Source organism: Oncorhynchus clarkii, chromosome 23 (assembly GCF_045791955.1).
Source record: "Oncorhynchus clarkii lewisi isolate Uvic-CL-2024 chromosome 23, UVic_Ocla_1.0, whole genome shotgun sequence".
Taxonomy (NCBI): domain Eukaryota; kingdom Metazoa; phylum Chordata; class Actinopteri; order Salmoniformes; family Salmonidae; genus Oncorhynchus; species Oncorhynchus clarkii.
The window spans coordinates 7,542,558-7,565,709 of record NC_092169.1 but is presented as its reverse complement, the minus strand read 5'-3'; the positions used below and the strand labels follow the sequence as shown (position 1 = coordinate 7,565,709).

The 23,152-nt window shown below is 42.5% G+C and overlaps 3 protein-coding genes across 3 annotated transcripts; 2 read left to right on the top strand and 1 right to left on the bottom strand.

Annotated features, from left to right (window-relative positions):
- The first annotated feature begins 2,036 nt into the window (after nucleotides 1–2,036).
- Nucleotides 2,037–5,493, top strand: LOC139381917 (zinc finger protein 665-like). Its single transcript, XM_071125776.1, has 4 exons — nucleotides 2,037–2,316; nucleotides 2,543–2,800; nucleotides 2,965–3,061; nucleotides 3,221–5,493. The coding sequence occupies exons 1-4, from the start codon at nucleotides 2,170–2,172 to the stop codon at nucleotides 5,017–5,019; spliced, it is 2,301 nt and encodes a 766-aa protein (XP_070981877.1). The 5' UTR covers nucleotides 2,037–2,169; the 3' UTR covers nucleotides 5,020–5,493.
- Nucleotides 5,494–10,682: 5,189 nt separating this feature from the next.
- Nucleotides 10,683–19,100, top strand: LOC139381342 (adipocyte plasma membrane-associated protein). The gene is made up of 9 exons (XM_071124796.1): nucleotides 10,683–10,984; nucleotides 11,742–11,858; nucleotides 13,289–13,404; nucleotides 13,808–13,900; nucleotides 14,366–14,485; nucleotides 14,725–14,899; nucleotides 16,128–16,262; nucleotides 17,216–17,408; nucleotides 17,795–19,100. The coding sequence occupies exons 1-9, from the start codon at nucleotides 10,893–10,895 to the stop codon at nucleotides 18,002–18,004; spliced, it is 1,251 nt and encodes a 416-aa protein (XP_070980897.1). The 5' UTR covers nucleotides 10,683–10,892; the 3' UTR covers nucleotides 18,005–19,100.
- A 609-nt stretch (nucleotides 19,101–19,709) lies between these two features.
- LOC139381799 (cystatin-F) lies at nucleotides 19,710–22,881 on the bottom strand. The gene is made up of 4 exons (XM_071125568.1): nucleotides 22,747–22,881; nucleotides 22,102–22,259; nucleotides 20,113–20,235; nucleotides 19,710–19,963 (listed from the first exon to the last, which is right to left on the bottom strand). Exons 1-4 carry the CDS (start codon nucleotides 22,793–22,795, stop codon nucleotides 19,871–19,873), a joined length of 423 nt encoding a protein of 140 aa, XP_070981669.1. The 5' UTR covers nucleotides 22,796–22,881; the 3' UTR covers nucleotides 19,710–19,870.
- Between the last annotated feature and the right edge of the window lie 271 nt (nucleotides 22,882–23,152).

Sequence of the window (23,152 nt, the reverse complement as noted above, 5' to 3'; positions counted from 1 at the left end):
ATTCCCGGTGTTTGTGATGCTCGTCATTTGGTGCGATGCAAACAGGGTGGCGAGAGTGGGGAAACAGAATAGTCATTGTCTGTTCTTTGGGGCTGGGGATCAGAAATGTCCAGTGCGAGAGAAGCAGGTTGAGGTTTCCAGGGATAGAGTAGTGCATAAGTTGTCATATGCTGAGGCAGTAAAGAAAGTAGAGGAAGTTGGGACAAGGGGAGGGATCCTGAGAGGAGTGGTGTGAGTTTACAAACACTCAATTAGTATTTGGTAGCATTGCCTTTAAATTGTTTAACTTGGGTCAAATTTTTCAGGTAGCCTTCCACAAGCTTCCCACAATACGTTGGGTGAATTTTGGCCCATTCCTCCTGACAGAGCTGGTGTAACTGAGTCAGGTTTGTAGGCCTCCTTGCTCGTACACACTTTTTCAGTTCTGCCCACAAATTTTCCATAGGATTGAGGTCAGGGATTTGCGATAATACCTTGACTTTGTTGTCCTTAAATTTTGCCACAACTTTGGAAGTATGCTTGGGGTCATTGTCCATTTGGAAGACCCATTTGCGACCAAGCATTAAATTCCTGACTGATGTCTTGAGATGTTGCTTCAATATATCGACATAATTTTCATACCTCATGATGGCATCTATTTTGTGAAGTGCACCAGTCCCTCCTGCAGCAAAGCAACCCCACAACATGATGCTGCCACCCCCGTGGTTCACATTTGGGATGCTTTTCTTTGGCTTGCAAGCCTCCCTCTTTTCCTCCAAACATAACAATGGTCATTATGGCAAAACAGTTCTATTTTTGTTTCATCAAACCAGAGGACATTTCTCAAAAAAGTACAATCCTTGTCCCCATGTGCAGTTGCAAAACATAGTCTGGCTTTTTTTTATGGCGGATTTGGAGCAGTGTCTTCTTCCTTGCTGAGCGGCCTTTCAGATTATGTGAATATAGGACTCATTTTTACTGTGGATATAGATACTTTTGTACCTGTTTCCTCCACCATCTTTACAAGGTCCTTTGCTGTTGTTCTGAGATTGATTTGCACTTTTCGCACCAAAGTACGTTCATCTCTAGGAGACAGAACGCGTCTCCTTCCTGAGCGGTATGACGACTGTGTGGTCCCATGGTGTTTATACTTGCGTGCTATTGTTTGTACAGATGAACGTGGTACCTTCATGTTTTTGTAAATTGCTCCCAAGGATGAACCAGACTTGTGAAGGTCTACAATTTCCTTTCTGAGGTCTTGGCTGATTTCTTTTGATTTTCTCATGTCAAGCAAAGAAGCACCTCCAATTGACTCAAATTATGTAAATTAGCCTATCAGAAGCTTCTAAAGTCATGACATCATTTTCTGTAATTTTGCAAGCTGTTTAAAGGCACAGTCAACTTAGTAGATGTAAACTTCTGACCCACTGGAATTGTGATGCAGTGAATTATAAGTGAAATAATCTGTCTGTAAGCAATTGTTGAAAAAATGACTTGTGTCATGCACAAAGTAGGTGTCCAAACCTATAGTTTGTTAACAAGAAATGTGTGGAGTGGTTGAAAAATGAGTTTTAATGACTCCAACCTAAGTGTATGTAAACTTCAGACCTCAACGGTATGTTTCAGGAAAATTTGATTTTTAGCATTTATAGCAATGGTTTTCAACTTTACTGCAGGGTTGGAATGTATTTCGCAGAAAACTGAGGTTGTGGTGGCAGCTGCAGAGAAGTATTTGGGTATGCGAGACTTGACATCAGAAGAGTTACAGGGTGTGTTAAGTGGTGATGTCCCATCTATTTCAGGTTGGCATGAGGTAGAACTAAATATATTTAAATAGTGGAGTAGGATGGTGTAATTTTTATTTTATTGATTTTTTAACATTTGTTTTGTGATTTTAGTGTTAGATGGTAGGGTATTTATATTTTTTTATTTATATTTTTTTAACCAAAGTATAAGGGAGTTGTACTCCAGTCTAGTAGGTGGCGGTAATGCAACACGTTGGAATTCAACTTCCGTTAACCTCATCAAAGAAGAAGAAGACCCGGAAGTACTTTTCTATTGTTATTGACGAGATGCTGATGTCATCTTGTTGAATGAAATAGTTAGCCAGTGAACTACAATGTGACAGCATCTACTGCGTAATCATAACGTTATATTTGTCTAAATGTAGGCTTTTAAATCTCAGGGAAAATGTCACGTTTAAAGGATCAACTGGCCACCGTCATGAGGCTTTTAGTAAATGCAGCCGTGGTGGAAATAAGTAAATTGTTGGACGAGTGCACGAGTCAAAACGTTTACACCGAGTCACAGAGGCAGTGCACTGGCCCTGGGACTGAGGTAAGTGGGTCACAAGCACAGTTTACATTTGCCTAGCTAACCAGCCTGCATTGTGTTGGCACGGACGTGTGTGTTACATAGGATAAATTGTATGAGGAGCTAACCTTAATAGTTTGTTTGACATTATTATGTCATGTCTTGGGTCAGAAAATTGTCATTGAGACTAGCTAGCTCAGAAGTTAAGAAAAGAGTCAGTGTCATATGTTTGTGTCTTCTCCATATACAGCTGTCTGCCACCATGAAGAGATTGTGCAAAGAGGCCATGCAAAAAATCATTAGTCTCATAGATGAGGATACAGCTTCTCTGCGTCTGCAAGTGTCTGTGTGTCAGAGAGATAATCAGGTTCTGAAGGAGAATCTCCAGGTGATGGATGGGGACCTGAGGTCGACTGGAGGGCTTGGAGAGGTGGATGCAGAGGACAGGAAGACCCAAGGAAAAGACCTGACTAAATCTGTGCGCTTGTCTGAAGTCAACAGTGGCACGGTAGGCTCCCATATATCCATATCACTGGTCACCAATATCTTGAATAGGATGCAAATTAGTTGCTATTCAAGGAATGTAGCTAGCCTATGTTAGAGGTCAGAGAGAGAGAGAGAGTGTGTGTTTGGGGAAGGATACTTTCCACTGATTTATTATTTCACGTCTAGTCTTCAGAGACGGAGGAGGAATGTGCTGAATGGATCACGTTGAAGGAGGGTACCCTGCAACAGGACACCCAGACAGGACACACACATGAGCACACAGGTAAGCAGTTATGAAGTCACCTTTCAATACGTTCAGAATAGTCTGAATGTAGACAACTGACTGCATTACATCTTATATTCACAACTTAGAAAGTTTAAATGAAATGCTGAAACTGCAGCACAACAGCAGTGATATTAATATGGAATGTCTACTGCCCAGATGGAGAATCCAGGACTGAGGATGGGGAGGATGCTACTATTGAACACAACTTAGAGGAGGAGATTACTACACTACTCTCACCAGCAAAGGCCCAAGATGACCAAGACTTAGAGCCTGCTGTGCCCACAGACATATCCAATGATGCTAAGATGGCGGCTCCCACAGTACGTCAAATGAGACTGCGTGCAGTGAGACGCACCCAGGGCCAGAAATCTGTCAAAGGAGACAAATGTTTAAGCTGTGTACAGTGTGGGAAGGCTTTTAGTAAATTAAGTAACCTGAAAGCCCACCAGGTTGTCCACACAGGTGAGAGGCCATTTAAGTGTACGCATTGTGGGAAGGGCTTTACAGCAAAGTGCAGTCTCAAAGTACACCACGTTATAGTCCACAAAAGGGAGAAGCGATTCAAGTGCACATACTGCGGGAAGATATTTGGCACCCAGAGCCAGCTTAAAGAACACCAGGTGGTTTTCAAAGGCGAGAAAGAGAAGGTATTAAGATGTACTTTGTGTGCTAAGGCTTTCCCTGCCAAATGTAGCCTCAAAGCTCACAGAATAGCTGTACACAGAGGAGAGAAGAGATTCAAGTGCTCTCAGTGTGGGAAGGTTTTTGCCAGGCAGAGAGATATGATAGTACACCAGGGTGTACACACAGGAGAAAGACCGTTTAAGTGTACAGCGTGTGGGAAGTCTTTTACAGCTAGACGAAGTTTAAATGTACACGTGCTGACTGTACACAAAGGAGAGCGACCTTTCAGCTGTGACATATGTGGCAATAGATTCAGCCAGAGAAGTGGCCTCAAGGCTCACCGAAGGACCCACACCGGAGAGAAGCCCTACATGTGTGACCAATGCGGAAAAGGCTTCAGCCTGAAAAGTGCCCTTAATACCCACCACGTAGTTCACACTGGTGAGAAAGCATTTAGCTGTGAGATCTGTGGCAAATGTTTTAGTTTAGCGCCTAACCTCCGCAGACACCAGCAGACTCACTCTGGTGTTAAAGCGTTCACCTGTGACATATGCCAGAAGAGTTTCACTCAAGCTAGTCATCTCAAAGTCCACCAGCGCATTCACACAGGTGAGAAAACGTTTGTATGTGACGTATGTGGAAAGAGCTTCAACCAAAATAGTTCGCTGATGATCCACCAGAAGATACACAGTGGGGACAAACCCTATGACTGCTTAGAGTGTGGAAAATGCTACCGGTCTGCAAACTATCTGAAAAGGCACCAGGTGACACACACAGAGAAAAAAACTCACTCTTGTGAAGAATGCGGAAAGAATTTCCACACCGCTACCAATCTCAAAACTCATCGTCGGGTCCACACAGGCAAGAAGACATTTACCTGTGATATATGTGAACAAGGGTACAGTTCCCTAAGTTACTATAACGCTCACCGGCTCATTCACACTGAGGGGAAACCATTCAGCTGCACCATGTGTGAGAAGCAGTTCGCCAAACAGCGTTTCCTCAATCTTCACCTACGCACTCACACTGGAGAAAGGCCACATACCTGTGACCTGTGTGGGAAGAGCTTCAGTTTTGCACAGAACCTTGTTCGCCACAAACGCGTGCACACTGGGGAGAAACCGTTTCTCTGCATTTTGTGTGGGAAGACTTTCAGCCAAGCGAACAATCTCAAGGCTCACCGGCAAGTGCACACTGGGGAAAAACCATACAACTGCTCCAAATGCAGGAAGAGCTTCTCCTGTATGAGAAATCTGAAGGAACACAAGTGTATTGAAGTTCAAGAACAAATAGTGGAAGTGACTGTTGGGAGACTCTCACAAGTACTGTAATAATGTATGAATAATGGCACAATACCAACACACCTGACTAACTGGAGCTGCTTAGCAAAAAATGCTATGAATGTTGCAAATCCATGTAGCAATTATAATTCTAGAATATCTAGCTATTACACAAGCTGCATAAATGACAATGCAAGCCTTCTACTGTACGTCCATGGTCCTTCCATGGATTCCCCCTGATGTCATATTAGGATGGGTTGAAATTTGCATCACTGTTGCTATCATCATGTCTCTCAGGTAACCTGGGCCTAGTCTAATGATAAGTACTACTATGTTATTATATGTATGTAATATGTATTTAGCATTTCCATATTTCAACCCACATGCACCAGTAATGTTGCAGCATGAGTATTTTACAGTATGTTGCAATACATTTGCTCATTTTAACTCAGGTAACAAGAGGTGTTTGACTTGTGTTTTGTCACTGTAAATCTGAATTAAATAAATCTACTTAGAATCAAATTATATATATATATATATATGTGTGTGTTTATTCGTTACCCATGTCGCTGTTCAGTTGAACCAAAGAAAAGGTGTCCTTTAATATAGGCTTAACTAAGGTTGTGAGTTTAAAGATATTCAGTAAAACATATTCAGAACTTTGAGTTTTTCAATTTAAATGATTATAGAAAATTATTGCAACCAATAGAATGTTTATATATATATGTCATGTGCCTTTTACTGAGCAGTGGCTTCCGTCTGACCACTCTAGCATAAGGCCTCATTGGTGGAGTGCTGCAGAGATGGTTGTCCTTCTGGAAGGTCCCATCTCCACAGAGGAAGTCCAGAGCTCTGTCAGAGTGATCATCGGGTTCTTCATCACGTCCCTAACGAAGGCCCTTCTCCCCTGATTGTTCAGTTTGGCCGGGCGGCCAGCTCTAGGAAGAGTCTTGGTGGTTCCAAACTTCTTCCATTTCAGAATGATGGAGGCCACTGTGTTCTTAGGGACTTTCAATGCTACAGGATGCACCTGAGCTCACTTTCAAGTCTCATAGCAAAGGGTTTGAATACTTATGTAAATAAGATATTTCTAACAGCCTGTTTTCGCTTTGTCATTATGGGGTATTGTGTGTAGATTGATGATTTAAAAAAAATATGTATTCATCCATTTTAGAATAAGGCTAACTTAAACAACATTTGGAAAAAGTCAGGGGGTCTGAATACTTCCCGAATGCACTGTATATATTTTATATATTTACAAAAAAATATGCACTACCGTTCAAAAGTTTGGGGTCACTTAGAAATGTCCTTGTTTTTGAAAGAAAAGCACATTTTTTTTGTCCATTAAATAACATCAAATTGATCAGAAATACAGTGTAAATATTGTTAATGTTGTAAATTACTATTGTAGCTGGAAATGGCAGATTTTTTTATGGAATATCTACATAGGCGTACATAGGCCCATTATCAACATCCAATGGCAAGTTTATCATTTTAAAAGGCTAATTGATCATTAGAAAACACTTTTGCAATTGTTAGCACAACTGAAAACTGTTCTGATTAAAGAAGCAATAAAACTGGCCTTCTTTAGACTAGTTGAGTATTTGGAGCATCAGCATTTGTGGGTTTGATTACAGGCTCAAAATGGCTAGAAACAAAGAACTTTCTTCTGAAACTCGTCAGTCTATTCTTGTTCTGAGACATGATGGCTATTCCATGTGAGAAATTGCCAAGAAACTGAAGATCTCGTACAACGCTGTGTACTACTCCCTTCATAGAACAGCTCAAACTGTCTCTAACCAGAATAGAAAGAGGAGTGGGAGGCCCCGGTGCACAACTGAGCAAGAGGACAAGTACATTAGAGTGTCTAGTTTGAGAAACAGACGCCTCACAAGTCCTCAACTGGCAGCTTCATTAAATAGTACCCGCAAAACACCAGTCTTAACATCAATAGTGAAGAGGCGACTCTGGGATGCTGGCCTTCTAGGCAGAGTTGCAAAGAAAAAGCCATATCTCAGACTGGCCAATAAAAGAATAAGATGGGCAAAAGAACACAGACACTGGACAGAGGAAGATTGGAAAAAAATGTTATGGACAGACGAATCTAAGTTTGAGGTGAACGGATCAGAAAGAAGAACATTTGTGAGATGCAGAAAAAATGGAAAGATGCTGGAGGAGTGCTTGACGCCATCTGTCAAGCATGGTGGAGGCAGTGTGATGGTCTGGGGGTGCTTTGTTGGTGGTAAAGTGGGAGATATGTACAGGGTAAAAGGGATCTTGAAGAAGGAAGGCTATCACTCCATTTTGCAATGCCATGCTATACCCTGTGGACGGTGCTTAATTGGAGCCAATTTCCTCCTACAACAGGACAATGACCTAAAGCACAGCTCCAAACTATGAAATAACTATTTAGGGAAGAAGCAGTCAGCTGGTATTCTGTCTATAACGAAATGGGCAGCACAGTCACCGGATCTCAACCCTATTGAGCTGTTGTGGGAGCAGCTTGACCGTATGGTACGTAAGAAGTGCCCATCAAGCCACTCCAACTTGTGGGAGGTGCTTCAGGAAGCATGGGGTGAAATCTCTTCAGATTACCTCAACAAAATGACAACTAGAATGCCAAAGGACTGCAAGGCTGGAATTGCTGCAAATGGAGGATTCTTTGACGATAGCAAAGTTTGAATCATTATTTATGACCTTGTCAACGTCTTGACTATATTTCCTATTCATTTTGACACTCATGTATGTTTTCATGGAAAACAAGAACATTTCTAAGTGACTTCAAACTTTTGAACGGTAGTGTACATGGGGGATTGAAAATGATGCAGACAATTACATTGATGGAAGCCAGAATATATTTGCAATATTAAAGCTGATCTACACCCTAAAAAAAAGGGGGAAAAGGTTATTATGTCATTATGCTATCGTGACGTCAGTTGAAACAGTATAACAAGAGTCTGAAACAAGGTCATTTGGTCATTTAGCTTAATTTGCAACTGAACCGGGACAGATCTGCCCAGTCACTAATTTCTGGGTGCTTTGAGAAGATTCTGCCCTGCATTTACAGGGAGCAGACAGCAACCGTGGCCTCCCCCTTGGATCAACCAGCCCGTCATGGAGGAGACTCGGCTTGAGGCGGCTGAGCTCGTCATAGACGAGACTGCTTGAGGTGGCTGCTGTGGAGACCTTGGCCATGACAAAGAGACTCAATGTTCTCGTGCTGCGAGGCTATCTCAGAGTCAAAGCTGAAGGTCTCTGCCTGGAAGAGGAACTCCAGGGTGGAGGACCGGTCAAGTTGCTGCTTCCCCTACTGGCAATTTAAAATGCTCTGAAGGAACCCCTGTCAGAGCGGAGACTTCTGGCCCTTTGCCCTCTTCCCTAGGTGCAAGGAGGTAGTCACCCTGCAGGAGAGAGTTACTGTAGAGCAGCCTACCTCCAGCATCACTCGTTTTAGGGTGCTCTGGGCAGACTTAATCAATGAAGCCAAAGATCTCCACCTGCTGTTGAACTCCAGGGTGGAGGACCAGTCAGACTGCTACTTCCCCTACTGGCAGTTTGAACTGCTCTGCAAAAGCAAATAATGGGCACATTCCTCTGCCCAGGTGTTGCTGACACGTGCCAGATCTTACAACACCTGGATAGATATTTTACGTGTCAGCTAATCACATCAAATGTTACAGTAACCTGTCAGTCACTGACACAGTCAATGACATGGCACGCAACCATTGGTTGACGCATGCAAAGTCTGAGGAAGAGAACGCTACCGGAGTCACCCCAGGAGTATGTGCATTGTGACATCACAGTTGCTTAAAGGAGCAATCAACAACAAAGTGTTCAGTTTTAGCAAAAAACTGAGGGATGGGGATGGAGAAATGTTATCACTCTTAAATTCATAAATTCCAAAAATGGATGAAGCAACTGCAGATTGCCCCTTTAACGTTACCATCCACCAACATTTCTTATGTACCTAATCCTAGAATTACATATAGAATCCCTATTAATTCAATAGGATCTCTGTAGGCCTAGTCGTAAAGATTTGTAATTTAACTTTTAAAATGTATGACCTTTTACTGTTGAATAAACACAACCAGTTTCCATCTGATTGTCAAACAATCATGTTCATCCACTCACAACATATTTCCAGCCTCCAAACAGTGATGAATGGAAACAGACATCTTTTACACAAAACACCAAAAAGTGTAGGCCTAATGACATTTGGCGATTGTCAGTTGGCCAGATTTTTTACGTTTTTATCTTTATTTTGCAGGGATGCAGTACCAGAAATTCCCTCCTTACGTTCACCCCTGGAGTAGGCCTATAGCTTCATCTAGTGGTCATGTCGGGGAACAAATCTTCAGTATCACCACAGGGAATGGGAAATGAGAGAGTGCTGAATTTAGTCAAGGAAAAAATGAATTGCTATTTTGATATGCGAGGCTCATTTGATCTAATAGAAGTTTCGTAATGTTTAGGTTGTTACGAGTGTACTGATAAGTGTGATGCAAGTCACATCGCGGCAATTTTGAGAAAGGCATCTTATATCAGAGTTCGAAACAGTCTATGCATACCAGTGGAGGCTGCTGAGGGGATGACGACACATAATAATGGCTGGAACGGAGCAAATGGAATGGTATCAAACCATCTGTTTGATGTATTTGATACCGTTCTGCTCGAGAATGTCCTCCCCAATTATGGTGCCACCAACCTCCTGTGATACATATTCATGAAAATAGCATGGCATATCACTCTCCATTGAATACAGGTGGTTGACGTCAACACCCCTCGTAGAATATTCAAAAAGTATTTAAACAACGAAATGTATCCACCAATCCAAAGAGAGGAATAGGCGGGAGCTTGACAGCCCGCTGTTCTGCTCTACGGTCGACGAACCCCATTGTTAGGGCGGAGACACCAGCATCTCGTAATTATATCCAGTATCTGAAAATATTTGGCATGGGTCCTCAGATCCTCAAAAGGTTTTACAGCTAGACCATCGAGAGCACGGGTTGCATCACTGCCCTGACCGCAAGGCACTACAGAGGGTAGTGAGTACAGCCCAGTACATCACCGGGGTCAAGCTTCCTGCCATCCAGGACCTCTCTACCAGGCAGTGTCATAGGAAGGCCCTAAAAATTGTCAAAGAATCCAGCCACCCTAGTCATAGACTGCCCTCTCTGCTTCCGCACGGCAAGCGGTCACCGGAGCGCCAAGTCTAGGTCCAAGAGGCTCCTAAAGAGCTTCTACCCACAAGTCATAAGACTCCTGAACAGCTAATCAAATGGCTACCCAGACTATTTGAACCCCCCACGCTGCTGCTACTCTCTGTTATTATCTATGCATAGCCACTTTAATAACCCTACATGCATGTACATAATTACCTCAATTACCTCAACACCAGTGCCCCAGCAGATTGACACATTGACTCTGTATGGGTACCCCTGTATATAACCCCGCTATTGTTATTTACTGCTGCTCTTTAATTATTTGTTTTTCTTATCTCTTACCTTTTTTGTAGGTATTTTCTTAAAACTGCATTGTTGGTTAAGGGCTTGTAAGTAAGCAATTAACTGTAAGGTCTACACCTATTGTATTCGGCGCATGTGACAAATAACATTTTATTTTATTTATCTCTGGCAATATGACGTTCCAAAAGGGTATGTAATGCACACTCCACAACAGAAGGTGGCGTTGAACATCAATGATCTAGAGACAGCAGCTGTCGCTGACGTAGAAGAAAAAAATGCGTATTGCGAAAAAGGTGTCCACTCGGAAAGCTCGTCGTATACTGTAGATATCTCTACGATATCCTGTATTTGTCTGTCTTTACAACCAATCAAATGATCAACCTACTCATGTAGCGAGCTTCATATTTGAAACATCATTCCTGGGTAATAGAGTCATAGTAGAAGAAGTCTCATTTCATTATGAATGAGCCAGAGGGACTGCGGTTCAGGAGACTGAACAGACCACAGATCATCACAGATGAATTACAGGAACCCCAATACAAGGGCACCAGGTAAGCTATCTTACTCAGTATTGATATTAACATCAGATGCTGCTTTCCTTGCTACTGTAGTATTGCATCACGCAACGATGCACAATCAACCACTGTGTATCAGACTGCATGATTCTCATTTGCGCTTCCTAGCTGATGGAAGATGCAGAGGTAAACAATCCATATCTAGGTCAGTTGTACACTCACTGACTAAAGGTAAAAGGGGATGGACTGAATGTGCAATTACTTTGCATTATGCATGCATGGTATGAACCAAACAGTCAGTAATAAGTGGAGAGAGCGTTGACCAGCGTGCACTTAGTGTAGGCTACTGATAGTAAGGCCTATTCAGGTTTTTCATAGATGCTTTCCCTCTGAAAATAGATACATGTGCATTCTGTGTGTATGTTTTGAGTACTGTATTATCCACTGTTGACCAGATTTCATAGATCTCTTCAAACACCAAATAACAAATTGATATTAAAGCTATAGTCTGGGATCTGGGAATCGGTTCGATATACCCATTGATTCTTGAAGAATGTAACTTAGGCCTATGCCTGAGGACACAACTATCGTAACTTATAACCCCAAATATAAAGGTTATAGGCCTATGCCATTGTTTAACAACAACATAAACCGACAATGTATAAATATATATCATATGAATGTCAGACTGTCAGTCGTTGCATCTAGTGCCCTGTCTATGAATTTGAGAGAGGAAACATTTCCTCAGCTGTATTTAAAAAAGTGTTTCATTTATCTGTTTTGTTTTTCCCAGTACCTATAGTGGAAAGGTATTCCGTGTGATCCTGGTGACCCTGGGAGGATGCCTGATCCTTCCAATGCTTGTAGTCTTTTTTCTGCTTGAGTCTCCTATTCACCCTGAGCTGCTTAGGTGAGCTGTCAAGAATTTAAATCCTTCTTTTTTTTCCTCTCCTGTTCTTTAGAATCATGTTCACTCTAATGTCTCAGAAACGTAATGACTTCAAGGAATGTTGACATTTACATTTGAGTCATTTAGCAGACGCCGTTATCCAGAGCGACTTACAGGAGCAATTAGGTGGTGTCAATGTAAATTGTCCGGTGGCGATTGTTATGAATTGTTCAGTAGTCTAATGGCTTCGGGGTAGAAGCTGTTGAGGAGCCTTTTGGTCCTAGACTTGACGCTTCGGTACCGCTTGCTGTGTGGTAGCAGAGAAAACAGTCTATAACTTGGGCATTCACACATAGGTGTTCCTTTTGTCCAAGTGAGAAAGGGCAATGTGGAGTGCGATTGAGATTGCGTCATCTGTGGATCTGTTGGGGTGGTATGCAAATTGGAGTGGGTCTAGGGTGTCCGGGAGGATGCTGTTGATATGTGCCATGACTAGCATTTCAAAGCACGTCATGGCTACAGACGTGAGTGCCACCTGGTGGTAATAATTTAGTCAGGTTACCTTCACTTCCTTGGGCACAGGGACTATGGTGGTCAGGGAGAGGTTGAAAATGTCAGTGAAGACACTTGACAGTTGGTCCGCGCATGCTTTGAGTACACGTTCTAGTAATCCGTCTGGCCCAGCAGCTTTGTGTTTGATGGTTCGTCTGAGGGCATAGCGGGATTTCTAAAAGCGTCCAGATTAGTCTCCCGCTCCTTGAAAGCGGCAGCTCTAGCCTTTAGCTCGATGCAGATGTTGCCTGTAATCCATGGCTTCTGGTTGGGATATGTACGTACAGTTACTGTGGGGACGACGTCATTGATGCAATTATTGATGAAGTCGATGACTGAGGTGGTGTATTCCTCAATGTCATTGGATGAATCCCGGAACATATTCCAGTCTGTGCTAGCAAAACAGTCCTGTAGTGTAGCGAGTCACTGTAGTGTAGCGAGTCACTGTAGTGTAGCGGTACTTCCTGCTTAAGACTGTTTAATCAGCTTTACAGCAAGATACTTTAGAATCAGTCTGCATAGTTAACATTTTCTGCTTACTTTTCAACTTTCTGGAAATCGGTTTTTGGAAACTATTATGTACTAGTCCTTCTCACAGATCTCACTCCACTGAATGACTGGGCCTATACTACTTGTATAGCATACATATTATGTAGTATATAGTCAGTATGTAGAATGGTTTCAGTTATCCCTTATCAATAGAATTGATCATGTAGGCCTAGATGTTCTGATGCAAAGACAAAATGCTTAGCCAAACATTACTTTTTCAGTAATTGCTTAATTATTGATTGAAGAAAGATTGATGAGGCACTCGGCTCAAAGTTTGAATGCACGGTTGCAATTTTCCTTTAGGCGCTTTTTGATTTTGTTTCCTAATTTCTTTCCTCTTGTCTTTTCAGCCTCAATGAGCCGCCCCTTATGTCTGGCTGTTACGAGCCCAACTTTAAGCTGAGGGAGGCACAGCGGCTGTTTGAGGACCAGCTTGTTGGCCCAGAGTCTATCGCTAACTTTGGAGGTCAGTATGGGACTAGAGTATTCCAGCAGGAGTCTCGCCACATGACAATGTCTTTCACATCTTTCACCCAGTTTGTTTGGGGCTTGTGTCATTTGTGGGGATTCCACAGTAACAGCAGTCTGATAGTTCAAAGTTGAGGGGGCAATGCTGGGGTAATACTGTCTGGATGGCTGTGTTGACCAATAATAGCAGATGCTTAAGTTTCCAAATCTGCACATACTCTGTGGGTCTTAGTGACGGACAGATATTTGGCATGACACATTGTCACCTTTGATTTGACTTGTGCATTATTAGTTCACCTCTGCAACGGTTGTTCTATGCTGATGTCCAACATATTGCCTTTGCGTTTGACCAGTTTCAACATGCACATTTTGATTGTTTATCTCTCACTCTCTCTCTATAGATTTGATTTACACTGGTACGGCTGATGGAAAGATAGTGAAGATTGAGGGCAAGAGCATCACTGTTATAGCCAGACTTGGCAAGCCACCCTGTGGTAAGTGAGAGAGGGGCTTTGACTAACTGGTTACTCACACACTGTGTGTCCATCTGATTGTGTGTCCATCTTGTGTGTCCATCTGATTTCTTAAGCTTTCATGACACAATGTTGTCTCTTCCCTCAACATGACATGATTTAGACGAATGACCCAACAGTTCCCATTGCTCAAGACTGGAGTTTCAAATGCTCATTCATAAGCAACTCTTAGCAGGTGCATTTCCCTCATGCCCTTTATGGATTGTTTTTATGCTTACACAACAAGGACAGCTTAATGCACAACAGGCCTATTATGTTGGCTCAAAACTGAAAAGACCTCAAGAATAGACTCAAGCTCTAACCCAAACATTTGCTCGTATAAATCAGATTAGCCTGTTCAAAATTATTGAAATTATTGCTCCCAAATAAATTATCAATTACTTTACACACCACATGTCCACCACTGTGTTATGTGCTTTGTTGTAGATGGATCCCGTGAACAGGAGCCTAGCTGTGGACGACCCCTGGGTATCAGAGTGGGTCCTAACGGCACCCTGTTTGTAGCTGATGCCTACCTTGGGCTGTTCAAGGTCAACCCTGTCACAGGTAAGCAGCACACACAGCAATGGCATCACAGTTCTCTATTCCTTATAGGATCGATTTGAATATCAATAATGTGACAAAGACCTGTTTGGTTTTTTTGCAAGGTATTAAATATTTGTTTTAGATTTTCCAACAATTTCACCTTTTACTCAGTTTAATCAATTTTGTTCAATATACTATCCTCAAAAAGAAAGTGCTGGATTATGCAAGTCATTTTAGTGTTTCTTTGACTCATTACGAAGGTGAGGTGACCAACCTGGTGTCGGCTGGGCAGATGGTTGGGGGCCGGAGGCTCTCCTTTGTCAATGACCTGGATGTAACGCAGGATGGGAGGAAAGTGTACTTCACCGACTCTAGCAGCAGGTGGCAGCGCAGAGACTACCTTCATCTCATTATGGAGGCCACAGCAGATGGACGGTAACTGTTACCACAGAACATATGGAGATCCTTGAGCACATTCTAATAGCAAGGTCTTGTCTACTTTGTCAAGAGTTTCTATTGATATTTGATATGCATATAGGGCAGGGGTCTCCAACCTTTTGTAGCATGAGAAATGAAACATGTTGTGAGCTACTCATTTTTTTCTAGCTTTCAATAGGCACATTCTTCTCTTCTCCTCTGCAACACTTCCCAGGTCCTTAGTGTACAGGAGAAAGTAGTGCACTGTTTTCTTACAATATACCTGGTACAATAATGGCTAATAAACAACAAAAAAATCCCTAAAAGCCCTATAAAATATGTAATTTTTTTATCTCCCAAATTATGTACTCTGTTTTATTTTTTTGGTTTTAGATATTTTACTTTTTCAATCTCAAAATTATAATTTTGTAGAGAAACAATGAAATGGAATCTTCTGAGTCCATGTCAATGCTTAAATCAAATCAGGAGACAATTTATTTTATGTCTGGAAGGATTTTGGAGTGTAATTCCCCTTTAATTGCACATCTGGCCCTTTTTAATTTCTCATCTAGCAAGTGAGGAATGTGCCATCTAATGTGCCTGTCTAGTGATGGTTCTGTACTGTTGCTGCTCATTTCATGGCAAAATGGACAAATAACAGATACAAATTATATACTTACTCGTGATATACTTCTGCCAGGTAAGCTTACTTTACAGTTAACATTTCATTGAGAAGGTTTTGGGGAACGTATTTCTGTAAATTAATTGGCAGATATTGTGTTAGGTTTGGCTTTTTAAGCCAATATTGGCTAACCAGGGGTGGGATAATGTCAATGTTGCGTTGATTCGATAGTAGCTGGGAGCTTGCGGTGTCTGATACTTGTGATATTTGTTTATGACAGTTTGCGGTGGAACACTTGAAAATTGCATGTACTTTCAGAATTGTTTGGCGAGCTACTCATAGGTGGGCTGCGAGCTACTCATAAGTGGGCTGCGAGCTACTCATAGGTGGGCTGCGAGCTACTCATAGGTGGGCTGCGAGCTTTTGGTAGCTCGCGATCGACCTGTTGGAGACCCCTGGTATAGGGCCTTGTCATATTTGAAGATTTAATTTTCTAGAATGAAAGCATTTGTGTTGATACATAATGCATAACCTTATATTTTTAAGAAATTGAACACTTTATTAAGACAACAACCTGACGGCTGAGCGAAGTTGTCCGTATGTAACCCTTTGCCTGTCTTCTAGCGTGTTGGAGTATGACACAGAGACCAAGGAGGTGACCGTGCTGATGGAGAACCTTCGTTTTGCCAACGGGATCCAGCTTTTCCCTGATGAGGAGTCTGTGCTGGTGGCTGAGACCACTATGGCTAGGATACGCAGGTACTGTAGAGTTGATCCTCCTGAGGAACACAACCAGCCTTATTTAACTACTGCACCGAGTGACGAAATGCTTCCCAAAGTGGATTGAAACGTTCTTTAGTTATCTCATGTTTCATCAGATGCTAGGTTGTTGTGGTGCCGGCTTTTTGAGCGTGCTCCAAGTGCGCCAACAGGTTTTTTTTTTTAATTCTCTGGTTTTCATTATTTTCTCTCTCCCTTATCAAGATTTCATGAATATATGTTGCCTTTGTAATATCAAACTTTAAAAAAATTGCCGGGAGCAGTCAGTTCTCCCACGACTCACATGTATAAATGATGCAAGCTCACTGTTGCCTCGGTAACAGAGCCCCTTCACTGAGCTGCCGGAGCAGAAAGACATTATATTGGCTTGTCCTTACACTAATTTTGGAGGTGAGGGGGAGGTGAGGGGGAATGAGTGGTAGGGAGGTGTTCATTGTTTGTTCATTTCAGCGCGTATGGTAATGCAGACAGTTAGGGGAAGGTTTTTTATTTGATGACTGTGCATAATGGAAATCAGTAAGTTGATTCCCTGAAAAATGGGGCAGAATTATTATTATTTATTTTTTTCATGGTATTTTAGGTTTCCCCAGCAAGTAGATTGTCTCCCTCCCATAACTGGTTTATAATAGTCATAAGTCATGCATTTTCTTTTGGCTTTATCAATGCAGACAGAGTCAAATCCCCTGCTGCTGCTAAGAGATCTGAAGCTGGCTTGTTTTTCAATAACACAGTCTTCAAAGTATTGTGAAGACTGCTCGTACAGGAGTTTTGTCAAATGTTTTTGAATTGTTTCCCATAATACCTCTGTTACCTGTCACACATTCCATAAGCATGAGGCAAGCCATTTTAACCTTAATCTGCATGACAGAATGGACTTTCTTTCCCTCATCTCCTGAATTTCCACGACTTTGTTTCTGACTGTGTCCGTGCAGGGTCCATGTGTCAGGTCTAAATAAGGGAGGAATGGACACGTTTGTTGACAACCTTCCTGGTTTCCCTGACAACATCCGTCGCAGCTCCTCTGGAGGGTACTGGGTGGCCATGTCAGCTGTGCGGCCCAACCCTGGATTCTCCATGCTGGACTTTCTGGCCCAGAAGCCCTGGATAAAGAAGCTAATATTTAAGGTAGATGATATGACATGTGATAGCATATGGTATTATATGATATGTTGTAAAACGATATCTTTATTGACCATTTACATGGAAGTTCATTTTAATCCACCAAAAGACTAAAGGGAGGATTGACGTGTCCTATTTACTGTGACTATAAGTCTGGTATTCATTCCTGTTGGTCTGTTTCTTGGGTGTTTCTGCATACAAGGGTTTGGGATCTTGCATGCTGGAAATCTGCCTAACATATCGAAGGAATACATACAGTATACCTCATTCATTGTGACCATGAGACCATGTTGTTAGACTGTCTCTTTGTGTGATCTCTACTTCAGTCTGGTTTTGGTGATAACTCATCCCCCTCTCCCATCTCTCTTCATCCCTCCCCCCTCTCCCTGCAGCTCTTCAGTCAGGACGTGCTGATGAAGTTTGTGCCTCGCTACAGTCTGGTGATAGAGCTCCAGGAGAGCGGGGCATGCATGCGTAGCTTCCATGACCCCCACGGCATGGTGGCAGCCTACGTCAGCGAGGCACACGAGCACGACGGCCACCTCTACCTAGGCTCTTTCCGCTCCCCTTACCTCTGCAAGCTGGATCTCAGCAAGGTTTGAGCTGGGAGCTGAGCACAACCGCTGTCTCGAAAAAAAAACATATAGTGTTGCTTTCTGATGAAAACCACTCATCTCCAAAACAGGAACTTTTCAGGAAATGTAAAAAAACTGCCATATTTTCCCATTAACAAACATACTATTATGAAACTTCAGAAGCTATTTTGAATATATGTTCTTGGTCCTGGAGTCATGAAATGTTCAGAGTACATTGAGGGGAGTTACCGCTTTCAATACGTGTTAAAAGAAAATGGAGAATGGGTTTTCATCAGACAGCAATATGTTCCACACTGTGAGACTGCTCTCTGCCTATCTAACACCTCCCTACCTAGTCTTTCCCAAAGGAGTGTTTTCCAATAACAGATACATTGGAATTGATCGGAATGGCTTAATGCTTGATGTGCTGCGTTTGCATTGCTTTTTCGCCAGCTTCAGGAAAACATGGGCTAGTCTTCATTAAGTAGCTGCACTACTGAGGCACATTTGACTGGGATGCATATCCATCCTTTCTAGTCTTATCAGCCCACAATGGACTATTAACCCTTTAACTTCTGTTGACAAGTATGATGGTGTGTTTCATTTGGAGCTCAAGTACTTTTTTTTTTTTTTTTTTAACCAAGCATTCCTTGGGCCAAATTGTTTGTGAAGAAATCCCCATGTAAGGTACATTGTTTTTCAGGTCTGTTTTGTTGAAATGAGGTGCCAAATGTGTTACTTTTCTTGTGTGAACCATTCAGTACTGAGCTCTCATCTCACCCCTAAAAATAACTGACAATGTTATTCTTGTACTTCAGACTTAATTTTATCAGTAGAAATAGATGTAAAGATCACTGAATCTGTATTTTAGGAGTGCCACTTTAAACTGATTTGTGTGTATATTTAGATATCCTAGACCAAGTTGATCATACTGTGGTGAAAAAGGAAATAAGTATGAATCATTTCCCCTGACTTTGTATATTGCACAACTGCTTAACGGAATGTCCATTTTTTGCTCAATGTTGAATGCTGCCAGCCTTCAGCTGAGCTTCCTTTGAAATAAAACAGTTTGCCTAATAATAAAAATGACATTTCTAGTGTTTATATACACTACCGCCCCCACTGCATGTCTTCAGAGAAACCAGTTGGACAGGGGTAGTTTCATGTCAGTGGACACCTCAAATGTACAGTAGAAATGAGCACACAGAAACCCTCCCCTGCCTCAGAGCCAGTGGAGCTCATCAGATCAAGGGCCTCATTAAGAGGGTGCACGGAGAGCTGCTTCAAAGATGTTCCTGAGAGCTCCGACCCCACTCAGCGAGCCTGATCCCAGGGCTGCCCTCTGTAGGAGGGGCCCCTCCACTGCTGCTGGCTCTCTACTCACTAAGATCAGACGCTGCTGCACTGGTTTCATAAGAGCCTTTGAATGATAGACCAGGCTTTTCAAAGGATATAGGTCACGGAGTGCTGAGGAAGAATCATATCCCAGTCTGTACAAAGGCCCTGTGGAGCAAGCCTTCAGATGGAATCTCTAGAAGTTTAGATAGCCCGAGCACAAACGCAACTCGGAACAGCCGCACAGATGTTCTATTCTTTCCTACGGATATGATGATCCAGTTTGGGATTTAAGGTGTTGATCAGAATGTATTAGTCTGTGCAGACCCTAACTCATGCCAAAACATGAGTTATAATTCATTGTATAATTTGCACGGGATAAAGCAGTCCACCATTTTATTTGAGGATAACAAGGTTAGATAAGTTAACCTAAAATACATATTGGTACTCAAGACATATAGTAATAGCCATTGTTAAACTATACGTTAAGGCTCAATTTTATTTTGAGGAATGAAAATGCTCAGTCATGTATGGAGAGAAACAGCTTAGGAACTTCCTTCAAGATCGGTCAGATGGGCTGCACGAAAAATAGGTAGTCTTCATGAAGTGGAGCCAAGGCATTGTCCAAACCTCAAAGTCACAGTGGAAGGTCTGAAAGACACAAATGCACTATTATAATTAGTTATTACTTTTAGCTATGATCCACTTGCCAGCCAAAATTAGTGCTGATCTTCACCCAATTGCTATACATACAGCTTCAACATAATGTATCATATTTCTAAACTAAAAACGTACAATACCTGCTGCAACAAACCATCTGGTTGGAACTTGCAGTTGGCCAGGTCTGGGTCTTTGTGTCCGTTTTTGCGGCACACGGTCCGTGAGAGGTCTACTTCCAAAATGTATTTGAGTCCCTTTACAATCTGTAACAGAAAGCTACATTGAACTGAAGAAGTTTGTGCCTCCCTGGTGTAGTCTAACTATACCAGGGCTGCCCAACCCTCTTCCTGGAGATCTACTGTCCTGTAGGTTTTCAGTCCAACCCTAATTTGGTCTGGTTGAGCAGCTAATTAGTAGAATCAGGTGTATTAAATTAGGGTTGGACTGAAAACCCACAGGATGGTAGATCTCCAGGAAGATGGTTGGGCAGCCCTGAACTACACTGCTCAAAAATATAAAGGGAACACTAAAATAACACATCCTAGATCTGAATGAATGAAATATTCTTATTAAATACTTTTTTCTTTACATAGTTGAATGTGCTGACAACAAAATCACACAAATGATCAATGGAAATCAAATTTATCAACCCATGGAGGTCTGGATTTGGAGTCACACTCAAAATTAAAGTGGAAAACCACACTACAGGCTGATCCAACTGATGTAATGTCCTTAAAACAAGTCAAAATGAGGCTCATTAGTGTGTGTGGCCTCCACGTGCCTGTATGACCTCCCGACAACGCCTGGGCATGCTCCTGATGAGGTGGCGGATGGTCTCCTGAGGGATCTCCTCCCAGACCTGGACTAAAGCATCCGCCAACTCCTGGACAGTCTGTGGTGCAACGTGGCGTTGGTGGATGGAGCGAGACATGATGTCCCAGATGTGCTCAATTGGATTCAGGTCTGGGGAACGGGCGGGCCAGTCCATAGCATCAATGCCTTCCTCTTGCAGGAACTGCTGACACACTCCAGCCACATGAGGTCTAGCATTGCCTTGCATTAGGAGGAACCCGGGGCCAACCGCACCAGCATATGGTTTCACAAGGGGTCTGAGGATCTCATCTCGGTACCTAATGGCAGTCAGGCTACCTCTGGCGAGCACATGGAGGGCTGTGCGGACCCCCAAAGAAATGCCACCCCACACTGTGACTGACCCACCGCCAAACCGGTCATGCTGCAGGCAGCAGAACGTTCTCCACGGCGTCTCCAGACTGTCACATGTGCTCAGTGTGAACCTGCTTTCATCTGTGAAGAGCACAGGGCGCCAGTGGCGAATTTGCCAATCTTGGTATTCTCTGGCAAATGCCAAACGTCCTGCACGGTGTTGGGCTGTAAGCACAACCCCCACCTGTGGACGTCGGGCCCTCATACCACCTTCATGGAGTCTGTTTCTGACCGTTTGAGCAGACACATGCACATTTGTGGCCTGCTGGAGGTCATTTTGCAGGGCTCTGGCAGTGCTCCTCCTTGCACAAAGGCGGAGGTAGCGGTCCTGCTGCTGGGTTGTTGCCATCCTATGGCCTCTACCACATCTCCTGATGTATTGGCCTGTCTTCTGGTAGCGCCTCTATGCTCTGGACACTACGCTGACAGACACAGCAAACCTTCTTGCCACAGCTCACATTGATGTTCCATCCTGGATGAGCTGCACTACCTGAGCCACTTGTGTGGGTTGTAGACTCCGTCTCATGCTACCACTAGAGTGAAAGCACCGCCAGCATTCAAAAGTGACCAAAACATCAGCCAGGAAGCATAGGAACTGAGAAGTGGTCTGTGGTCACCACCTGCAGAACCACTCCTTTATTGGGGATGTCTTGCTAATTGCCTATAATTTCCAACTGTTGTCTATTCCATTTGCACAACAGCATGTGAAATGTATTGTCAATCAGTGTTGCTTCCTAAGTGGACAGTTTGATTTCACAGAAGTGTGATTGACTTGGTGTTACATTGTGTTGTTTAAGTGTTCCCTTTATTTTTTTGAGCAGTGCAGTTGGACTATACCAGCGAGGCATGAACTTCAATTCAACATAGCTTTCATCCTTATTTCAACACATTCAATTCCTCCATACCTGTCTTTTGGCTTTTTCAATTGCAGATGGCTTGAAGAGGAAGGCATCATTGGTCTGATTGTTAAATGAATTGGTCCCATGAAGCGCCGCTTTTAGGACCCCCTTGTCATTTGTGTCGATCTTATATGGAGCGCCAGGCACTAACCTTTGGCAACTGACTGAAAAAAAAAAAAAGCTAATTCAACAAATTCACTAAATGTTTGCGACGTTATGTTTTAGGTTCGACAGGTCTTCCTATGAACACAGAATTAGGTCAGCTTACGCAAGACTGTGCTACAACTGACAGTCAGAACTGTTGCCAAAAGGCAAGTGACAATATATTTCTCATACCGATTAAGTCAACCAACATGAGCAGAGAAACCTAACTCCCCACAAAGAAACTGAAATCCATAAGGGCCTAACGCTAACAGGATACAGCTGCATTATTTCACAACAATCATTAACGGGCATGCACTGCTACTGATCAAAAGACAATTCATTATTCAACATTTTTGTAATTACAGACATTGTGTGGTTATGGTAAAGTAATTAGAATTGTTAAATTGTGGACAAAAATCCTCAATCCTAAGAAAACCTAGATAACGAACATGCCATACTACTTCTACTAAACACAGACAATTTCATCCTATTAAAATTTGATCTTACCAATTGAGCACAAGCCAGAGAAGAGCAGAAGCATATAACTCAGCCCCATGCCTGTTAGAGATTTCTCAACACTGCTCTGTTTATTTTACTTCCTGTAAGGCAACACTTCCACCACATGTTGCAGACTAGCCAAACCTACCATGGGCCTACTTCCACAAGACAATCAATTAACTAACAGGTGCAGCCAATAGAGAAAACTGAACAAACTAGTTTGATCATTTCAATATCTTTTGATTGACATTCTCTCATCTTTTTGCAACAGAACATTATTTTCATTAATTGTGTTACATGGAAAGGTGGTGCTTTACTTATATTTAATCAATACATAAAATAAAAGAACCACAACCAATTTTGAATTGGCCTTAAATTGGTTTAAAGCTCCCTTTGAACAGTCTTGTGTAATAGC